At 38.2% G+C, this 10,971-nt stretch overlaps 1 protein-coding gene across 1 annotated transcript in view; it reads left to right on the top strand.

Moving 5' to 3' along the window:
• The first annotated feature begins 636 nt into the window (after positions 1-636).
• Positions 637-10,971, top strand: part of LOC132143509 (rho GTPase-activating protein 7-like) — a 115,359-nt gene continuing 105,024 nt past the window's right edge. Inside the window, exons 1-2 of the mRNA XM_059553777.1 lie at positions 637-1,159; positions 2,267-3,722. Of these exons, the coding sequence (XP_059409760.1) occupies positions 2,343-3,722 (1,380 nt within the window). The 5' untranslated portion in view covers positions 637-1,159; positions 2,267-2,342. The remainder of the gene's footprint in view (positions 1,160-2,266; positions 3,723-10,971) is intronic.

Raw genomic sequence — 10,971 nt, 5'->3', positions numbered from 1 at the left:
TATTATTATTATTATAAGGATTTGTTTGGGTAAAATAAAAAATTCAGAAATGAGTGCCAAAGCATTACTGCACTCTGACTTGGCCCCCTGACTCAAACCTTTACACAGCACGCTGTCTGCTTCTAATCAAAACTGAGAGTGCTTTTCCCAGCTAACACACTGATACACAGACACACAGAGGCATAGAAAGAGAAGTATGTGTGTGTGTTTCTGTGGGTGAATGTCAGTTAGAGGAAAGTGAATGTGGCATGCCGATTTTATAGGAAGAATTAAATGTTACGAACAGCACAGAAATAGAAAGGAGGAAAAGAAAAGCAGAGAGAGAGAGAGAGAGAGAGAGTAAAGAGTAGACTGTCAGTTTCCAGAAGAACTGCACTTTAGAGATGTGAAGAGCCTGGTTTCTAAAAAGAGAGTTTAAAAAAGCAAGAGATAGAGGAAGAGAGTGAGAAGGAAAAACATTGACTTAAGACTGCCAGAAACAAAAAAAAACAGTCATCCTAAGCAAAGACCTCTAATGCTGTCAAGATGACAACATGCTCTCCACATTTCAAGCTCCACGCGTCTCTGTTTTCTTCTCCTCCTCCTTGTTTCTTCCAGGGAGAAAAGGCTCTAGCAGGAACTGACCACGATCAGTGATCGTTCCAGACATCTGGGGAGAGAACAAATGGCTTCCTGCTCCCTCTTCTGGAGTTCTTTCATCATCTCTTCAACCGCTTCATTGAAAGAAAAACGCAAATTGGTTGCAGAAAAAATTAGGGACACTTATTGCTGAGGAGCGCATGCCAGTCTGACAGCTGAACACTTGATCTATCAACACAACTGAAGTAGTCTAGAGGCTTCAAACATGGATTTGTTTATTTATTTTGCACCTTGGATAATTATTTAACACAGAATGTATTTTTTCGTCATTTCTCTTTTTCAATGCAGCCATTGTGTTTGATTGTAACATCGCATGGGACCATAAAAAAAGTTGTTGACCCCTGGTAACACATGACCTTGATGTCCTGGCTGGAACAGAGCTAGCTGTGTCAAAGGGTGAGCTCACCACACAACGGGGCGAGTGGGTAACTGGCTGCTCCATCGCCACAGACGGACAGTACCAACATGAAGTGACACACTCTCAAGGCCAGAGGAAGAGGAGAAGGAAAGAAGCATCCAGGTAATAATGAGTGTTTGCTTATGAATCTCTTTTAAATGTCTGCTGTCTGGTTTTCTGTCACGTTTTCGTTGTTTATGTTCAAATTTAGACATTTAGTTACTCTAGCAGACTCTGAGACTCAGATATTACCAAACAAGCACAAAGTAAGTACAGGATGTCAGTGACGTGAGAAACTAAGGATTATCTTTCTTTACGACAAGATAACTGTCTTTATCGAAAACGAATAATCCGCAAAAGCGCTTGCCAAAGGAAAGTTGGACCTCACAACCAGATGTTCAACAGAGGGAGTAACTTCTGGCCAGATGTGAGAGGAATGTCCTGGTTAGGACCGTCTCTGAACTCTTGCCACTAACCGCTGACTTCACATAGACGTCAAGAAGATTGTTTAGACTTAAGAGAATACAGGAGCCCCTGCCACTTCACCACGCTGTGTGGTTTCCCTCAGTGGTCTTTTATTACTGCATTTCATTCCATTTTGAGACCTTCCTTGTGTTCTAATTTTAAAGAGAAGTCAGTCCTTGATGCCCAATCACTGAAAAATGACTTGTGCAAAATGTAGAGAAGTCTTACTGTACTTTTGAGTGGGTGGAGGGTCTGGTGAAACGCTTGAATGACTCAACGGTTGGCACGAGGGTAAATGTGATTCTGTTATTTTTCTTTTCCTGCACGAGTCAGTGCTACAGCTGTTTGAGATCTGCTTTAAATGTTTGTACTTCTTGTAGCTGTAATTGGTAATAATATTTTCTGTAAGTATCAAAAAAGCAGGTTGAAAAGTTGTGGACAATTCATTGTTGGTTTATATGCACTTGGTTCTTCAAGAATAAATTAAGCATTCATGATCGAAAAGGATTGTGTCACTACATTAAGTTGTCAATGTGGTTTTCGATATAACACAGAACAGACTCTTCAGACTAAACACGTTTAAGAGCACTTGAGTTTCAATGTCAGTAGGATTCATTAGGCGTATATTTTACATTTCTCTCACAAATGAAGATCACAAGTGTTTGACATTGAAGAAATTATCTCTCTCTCTCTCTATCTCTGTCTCTCTCCTCTCCTCTCCTCTCTCTCTATCTCTCTCTCTCGCTCTCTCTCTCTCTTTTGCAGGAGGACCTGTATCTGGTTTTGTGCTTTCCGTGGGCTGTAATAATAAGGCTCTATGGGCTAGCCAAGGGATCTGGCCATGCCTGTTGCTATTCGTAAGAGAAGCTGGGAGGATCATGTGACCCCACGGACAGGATTACAGTACAGCTATGATGACCTAGACTTGGTCTGCTGCCATGTGCGGTACCAGCGTAGTAGGTGTGCCTCGATGCCTGAGTGTGGACATCACCAGCCTAGGACTTTGGGTTTTTGGATAAGAGATGGTACAAGAACGATAGAGAGTATAGTGCAGAAGTTTAAGGGTGGAGCTCAACCTAACTGTGAAGGCACAAAGTGCAAATCATTGACGCCTGGAAACACGGTCAATGAGAAAGCACAGCACAAGAGTGACCAAGATAGCAGACTACCTTTAGACAACATGGCAGATCAAGATGAATTGGGATGTTCTGCTTCAGGAAATTTGCAGGCTCACAATGGAGATCCAGATAATAAGGAACTAAACAAGGATAAAGTATCTGCTTCCCATAGCCTGACACATTCTGCGCTCCCTTCCCCAGTATTAGCTCGAATAGGAGAAACGGATGATTTATCAAACATGCTGAAGGACAGTCACTCTGTCAAAGTTGACTGTTCTGACCCAACTTATCCCAAAAGTGGAACTTGCAAAGAAAATACAGAATCATTGGTTAAGGTCAGTGTGTGCAGTCAGTTGTTAGTGCATGAGCACATGAGTGTCACAAGTGATATTACAGAAATAACTAATAAACTTCCCACCTCTGATTCACAGCAGGAATTTGCTGACCCAAACAATATTGTGGAAGGACAATGTTGTGAAACGTCTGAACAGACTATTATAACATCTGGCAAAGTCGAATTCTCATACTCAGATGAAACTTTGATCCCAAACTTGTTATCATCATCAACTTCTCAAGAACTTCACATTCCAGAAGCTAGCTCGGATGCTAATAAAGCAAGTCAAGTGTGCAAGCATCACGTAATATCTCAAGGTCAGGACAATGAAAATCTGGAAGGTGATGGCATTTTTAAATGTTGCGATCATGAGATGTTAAACATTGGAAGCCTTAAACCACCTGCTTGTGAAACGTCTCAACTGGAACCATCTGGAAAAACTGACATCCTGGAAACATGGCATGATTGCTCATCAAAACTCCAAACCATCCATGAGGGCTCCTTTCCTGAATCTGGAGATGATGTTTCAGGTCAGATATCAGCAGAGATACCAGAACATCCAACAAGTACAAACCTAAATACCATCAACTGTGAGAATTTGAGAACTTCAGAGGACCAAAACACAAGGGTAAAGGAGGTGACTAGAGAAAAACCTCAACCTGAAGGACACTATGATGAACATCAGGCAAATCAATGTAAAAATACAGCCAAAGACCTTGAGAGTGTTCCAAAAGCTGAAGGTTCCCTTGTAAAGCTTCGTACAAGGAAGGTAAGATGTTTTTTTATTTTATTATTATTTTTTTTTTCCGATTTGATTTACACTTAATGAAGGTAAAAAAGAAAGCAGAGATAATAATAAAAAATAATGATATAGTCACGCAGTATATATATAAAAAATATTTTTGCCCATGAGATGAGAGTTTGCATTATGTGTCATGCCTATGAAGGTCATCAGTCAGTCAGGAAGGGAAATTCTGGGGGAATTTCCACATAATTTGACTGTAACAAAGCAATTAAGCATGCAAATAAATTGAAATCTTTGGGAAAAAAGGTCTTATTTTATGCATCACAAGATTTCAATTAGTTTCGTATTAAATGCTGTATTCACAGTGTTTTTTATTTATTTATTTTGGGGTATTTTTGCAAGTTTTATTATAGACAGTAGAAAGCAGACAGAAAGTTATGGGGAGGAAGAGAGGGGGAGTGGATTGAGGAGATGCAGGCTGGATTCAAACCCTAATCTTCCACAAGTGCTGCAGCTCATTATGTAGTTCTGGTTTTTCAAACCCCTAAACCCCATAATTTATATTTGAAGCATAATTTATCCCACCTGTTTGTTCTTCAAGCATGATTGATAATGCAAATAATGGGGCTTGTTGAGAAGATGTGTGCTATTACTTTTCAAAGTTGCAGTTTTCACCTAAATTATAATAATATACACATTGAAGAAATAAGAACTCAAGTCAAATCTTGATTTAAAATACCCCTATGCAGGGGCGTCATGCATTCATGATTTTTGAGGGGGCACATTTTTTTTTGGGGGGGGGGGTATAAGTCATTCTACGAAAGCACTGTATAACTGATACAGGCTTATTTTTTTTATTATTTTTTTTTCCTTTTTATTCAAAACAATTCCAAAAATGCTTAATATATCAGGAAATATCTCGTTTCTCAAATAAGTGTAGGTAAACGCGTTTTGCACCTTTATAGATTGCTATTTGATCAATATAAAAGTGAAAAAAAAGTGAAGTGACATTCAGCCAAGTATGGTGACCCATACTCAGAATTTGTGCTCTGCATTTAACCCATCCGAAGTGCACACACACAGAGCAGTGAAAACACACACACACACACACACACACACACACACACACACACACACACACACACACGGAGCAGTGGGCAGCCATTTATGCTGCGGCGCCCGGGGAGCAGTTGGGGGTTCGATGCCTTGCTCAAGGGCACCTAAGTCGTGGTATTGAAGGTGGAGAGAGAACTGTACATGCACTCCCCCCACCCACAATTCCTGCCGGCCCGGGACTTGAACTCACAACCTTTCGATTGGGAGTCCGACTCTCTAACCATTAGGCCACGACTTCCCATATATGGAAATGTAGTGTAATCTATTAACTACACATAAAAACCTGACTTTTTACTTAAGTGCCATATCATGCCATAAAATATTTTTAATACGACTGAATTTGCATTTAATGTAAATTTTAATAACAATATTGTAAGATACTTATTTTAACACTTTCATTTTACAGAGAGTAAAGAACATTTACATTATCAAAAAACATTTTCATTCAGTCTAGCCAGAGTTCAGGCACTCTCAAAAACTCCCATTAAAATCACTGAAGCACTTTACATTATGAAACGAATATCTTACTTACATTCGTATGCACATCTGCACTTTTTGTTGTTTCTGATGAGAGAATTCGCTAAATAATTCAGTCAGCGAGCAAGTGAACAAAACACTGCGTTTCAGTGATGACTCTTCTGGACGTCTCTGATTGGCCATTGCATCCATAAGCGCAACAGAATAGTTTCTGATTGGTTATCATGAAGCGTTGTACGAACGCGTCTGTCTCTAGCTCAGCGCCAGCCAGCGAATGCAGATTTGAATTTAGCAGCTGATGCTGTGCACTGAACGATCTAATCACACCGCTGTGATTGTATCAAATATATAAAAAATATTATTCTGCAATTTTTTTTTTTTTGGTTTGGAAGCTGCATTTAAAATCCACTTGGCTCAGAAATCTGAGGGGGCACGTGCCCCCTCACTTCGAATGGGCACGACGCCTCTGCCCCTATGCCATTTCCAATATTGCCTTTCATGCAATGTATAATGTAGCTGTATGTGAATGTAAACAATCTGCAAAGTTGTAAAGTTGATGATGCATGATATGCATGATAAATAAAGTTATTGCCTCCCAAAATAAAATAAAAAATAAACCCTTCAGTGACAGCTACACATCACAAGTAATACATTAGCATTTGTTTTACATTTGCCGGCCACAAACAACTTGACCCCGCCCACACACACCTCATTCTACTGAAGACTGCTTCTCTAATTTCGGGGAGTTCATTGCAGGATTTACAAAATGCTTGCTGTTGTAAGATGGATCAGTATACTGTTTATATGGACCAGCTGCTCCACTGAATCACAAACTATGATAAATAATAGATGTTAATATTTTCTATAGAGCGTTCAAAATACAGAACTATTGAAATAGGCGTATTGTTTCAGACATGCATTGTATGCCATAGACCAATCACAACAGACTAGGCCATCTGACCAATCAGAGCAGTGTAGGTTCACTGACTGAAAGGAGGGTTTTAGAGAGACTGAATCTTTGAACTGCTTCGAACGAATTGTTTGAGAATCGCTGGAAAATAAGGTGATATTAAATGCATAATTTGAGAAAACAAAAGTATTTTTTTTTTTACCTAGCATGCATGTAATCCTATTGTAGGAGACTCCCAAAACAATTTTGGAATTGTAAAAATAGCATGATAGGGGCACTTTAAACAATAAAAAACATAATATTGTAAAATAGTATTACAGTTTTAAATAACTGTTTTCTATTTCAATATATTTTAGAATGCCATTTATTACTGTGATGGAAAAGCTGCATTTTTAATTACTTCAGCCTTCTTTAATTACTTCAGCCTTCTTCTTCAGTTCTTTGTTCAAGAAACAATTCTTGTTTCTTAATATTTTTTGAAAGCCATATTTTTATTTCATTATTTTATTTTTCAGAATTCTTTGATGTATCTTTGATGAAAATTCAAAAGAAACAGCATATATTTGAAATAGACATTATTGTAATGATATAAAAGTCTTTACAGGCATTTTTGATCAAATAAATGCATCCTTGCTGAATAAATGTATTAATCCCTAGACAGTCCTGTGCACAGTGCTCATCATGAGTGGCCAGCATGCATGCTGGCTTTTATTTTTAGATGGTTTTAAACCAGTTCCAGCATGTTTCTTCTGCAGACTCTTTCTTCCTGCTCCATGTTTGTGCTTGCTTGTATACACAGTTTTGATTAAAAGCATTTATATAGCGCCATGCTTTTCAAGCACCACATCCTAAATCACTATGCTAGCTCATGACCACACCCTTTTGAAAGCAATAACATCACTCCAACTTACTACATCTCTGGCCATGGCCATCTGTGGCATGTTCCACAGTCCAAGAAACTGGTGTCAAACAAGACCTAAGAGGGAACAAATATAATATGTGTGAGTATGTGTAATCATTGTGTGTCTACTGATGTGTGACGGGCATTGTATGTGTGATCTGTTGTGGGTGTGCTTGCATGCATATATTTTTACCTTTATGCATTTACATGGGTGATTGACAGCAGCATGCCTTGCCAACCTCGGTCCCTTAGGTAAAGTCTCTCATAGCTTTCTGTGTTTATTCATCCTTGTCGTATTCCACAAGACCCTGGAGGCATCGTCCAAAACACAGTCATTATTTATACAGCAGGATCCATTAGACAGGAACCAACCCAAGCAAAACACGCCATGCTGTGTAATTGTCATTTATTTGTGAGGCTGAAATCCAGGACTGGTGGCTGGAGTTCTTGTGGGGATTTGTGTTTGTTAAGGAGCACTGGAGTGAATGCTTGCCATTTAAGGGCTTGAATGACTCTTTTCTACTGCTAATGGAGACATGAACTATTATGAGTTCAAGGACAGAGTGAGCAACAAGAGTACTTGAGTGTGAGAGTTTCAGTTTGACACATAGTACAGAAGGAATCTTACTTATTCCAATCATCTTGTCTGTGAATGAGCAATACAGATGCAAAGGATTGTATTAGTAATGTAGACAGAGAGATACTAGATGCTCATTTTGTTATTCTCTTGACAGCACAGTAGTGCCAATGATGGAGATAATGAGACCAGTGATAACTTAAGTATTTCCCTTTCCACACATGATGCTGCACACACGACACTGTGAATGTGCTGGAATGTGTCAGTGAGGGGATTTATCAGGGAGTTGAAGTATGAATCTGGGCTTCATGGTGGATTTGAGATTCCTGGAATCGTTTAAGTGGCACTAACACAGAGACTGTTTCAAAAATTACTCCCCATATTGAGCAAATGTTATGCACTTGTGACTGTATGCATGTATTTATTGATAAGGTAGGGGTGTGAATCTATTGGTGAACAGAGAATCGATTTTATTCACAATTTAAAAGTTTCACAAAATTCAGTTATGATTTTGATAATACCACTAAAGAAGTACTTGCAAATAATTTGCAAACTATTAGTTTATAGTTTATAGTTATAGTCTGTACTACAGTTATCGCCATGCTGTATACACTGTACAAACTTTATATTCTGTCCCTTAACCCTACCCATTGGTGGAGGGTTGAATGCAACGCTGTTAGATTACCTGGTGAGTAAACATTTCCGTACAAAGAGCATAATATTACAATAATATCATTTTCTATTCTTGCTCAGTCTGCAATAGCATAATGGAACACACTAATTCTGATGTATCATGTCTGTGCAAACAGTGTGCATTTAGTCTCCAGATATGTGCATGTGCATGCATGTGCGAATTTGTTTCTAATAAAGGCAGAGCCTCGCCCCATCCAACAGGGTTTATAGATTTATTTTCACTCACCCTTAGAGACAGAAGGATAATTAAATTGTGCAAAGGTACAGTTATTATGATGATACAGATATTTATGATGAAGATCAACCTCATAATTAGATCCCTGATGAATACTGCTGACTTGGCCTTGAGCTGAACAATGTTTCAAGAAATTACCTATTAAAAAGTCTGACTTAGACCTTCATGTCCTTTCTATGCTGTCACATTATTTTCATATTTCACATTGGTCTTACTAGTTAGTGCAGCATAGTCAAACTGATGAAGTCTGTTGAGCAGCTTGGCCTTTTTGGTGGTGTTTATTGATGAGGAAGGTGCTAGTTAAGATAAAAAGGATATAGTTCACCCTTTCAGCATTTACTCGACTTTATGTAAATCCAACCCTGTATTTATCACAAGTGCCTCAGTGTTTGAGGACGCAATACTTTTTTAAATGTTTTTAAAATGAGTGCCTTATGTTCACCAAGGCTGTGCCTATTTGATCAGAAATATGGTAAAAACAGTAATATTGTGAAATATTAAAAGATAAAATATTTTCTAAGAAATAACATTTCTTATTAGAGTTGAAAACTCTTATATTCCTAGTATTAATATATCTAAACCATGATGCATGTTTTCAGGATTATTTGATGAATATGTAGACTTTAATCTTGTGTAACCTTATAAAAGTCCTTACGGTCACATTGGATAAATGTATTGCATCCTAGCTAGATAGAAGTATTAATTTATATTAAAAAAAAAAAAAACGCTGACCCTAAACTTTCCACCAGCAGTTTATATCAGTGATCAGCTATGTTGGAAGTGCTGGATAGGGAAGAGAACTATTGATGTATCAAGGTTCAAGGTTCAAGTTTATTGTATTTTTTGATGCAGCATAAAATCTGTAAACAACACACAACCATCATACTAAAAACAATCCATAAACAATACAAGCAACACTCTCACAGGTTTAAGAGTCTAACAGCAGTAGGAATAAAAGAAAATCCATACCGGTTACTCTTAAGTTTAGGCATACTTTAACGTAACCCAGAAGGAAGCATTTTAAACTCATGAAACACTGGATGAGTATGATCTAAAAGAATAGTTTTGGCTTTCTGTAAGACAAACCGCTCAAAATTATCTGATAAACCAGTCTGCTTAAAACCAATAATCTTACTTCCTTTGTTAACAATGCCATTCAATGAGTTCCGATGCTTCACTTTTAGATTACCATACCAACAACACTGTGCAACCGTTGCTGGCCTTTTTGGCATAGTGCTTCGGCATGAAAATCAAAACGCAGTTTGTTGTCAATAATAAGCCCAAGATACTTATAAGTACTAGCCCATTCCACCGTTTGACCTTTAACTATAGTTGGCTGAGCTGATGATGAATGACTAGATCTAAAGTCAATAGCCATATCTCTTGTCTTCTTTATATTCACACGCAAAAAGTAAACTATTACACCATGTTGTAAAATCATTCACTACTGGACATGACAGTGCTCATCCTTCCTCAGGAGACTGACAATAACGTTGTCATCCGCAAATTATAAAATGAACCTGTTTGTGTGTTTACTTACACAGTCATTAGTGTACAAAATGTAAAGCAAGGGTGAGAGAACACATCCCTGTGGAGAACCTGTAGACATTATAAGGGCATCTGAAAATGTGCTATTTACTCTCAACCTCTGCCTTCTGTCACTTAGAAAATCTAATAACCACCCCACTATCTTATAATCTAATTTAAATTCTGAAATTTATTTATTTATTAAAACATGTCTTGTTTATATGATCTGAGGTAGTGCCAGTGTGTCCTGCAAGGTAAGGAACAATAAAGAACATGCCAAATGAACTCAAAATGTCCGCTAGGAGAGTGAAATGGGCATCTATTCACACAATCACACTCATGCTGTTGAGTTCTTCTTGGCCCCAACAGGGCATTTAGGCAGAATTCTTTCAAGAGTTGACTGTGCTGACTGTGAGAAAATAGAAATAAAAGCTTGTTAAACACCCCCTGTAGTTCACAAACCATTTTGATAAACTCAATCGGGCTTACAATATGAAGTCATATTTATACTATCATTTTCCTGTTCATAAAGCTAGAGGTTTATGTGTGTGTGTGTGTGTGTGTGTGTGTGTGTGTGTGTGTGTGTGTGTGTGTGTGTGTGTGTGTGTGTGTGTGTGTGTGTGTGTGTGTGTCATTCATTTCCATTCACAAACCATCAGCGTTAGACTTGTTCTGCATGTACAACATGCTGCACTGAAGCATGTTTGGTTCCTTTGAGCTGTGTTTTAAACTCTATTAAAGAGGTCAAACTACTGCTAAAGGCCTCTGTGTACACAGAGCATCTGATGCCCCTTGGTCCCCACTCTAGTTCCTGTACCTTTTATGTTTCATTCCTCC

The sequence above is a fragment of the Carassius carassius genome, chromosome 7, assembly GCF_963082965.1.
Source record: "Carassius carassius chromosome 7, fCarCar2.1, whole genome shotgun sequence".
Lineage (NCBI taxonomy): Eukaryota > Metazoa > Chordata > Actinopteri > Cypriniformes > Cyprinidae > Carassius > Carassius carassius.
This window is presented reverse-complemented; position numbering and strand designations above follow the sequence as displayed.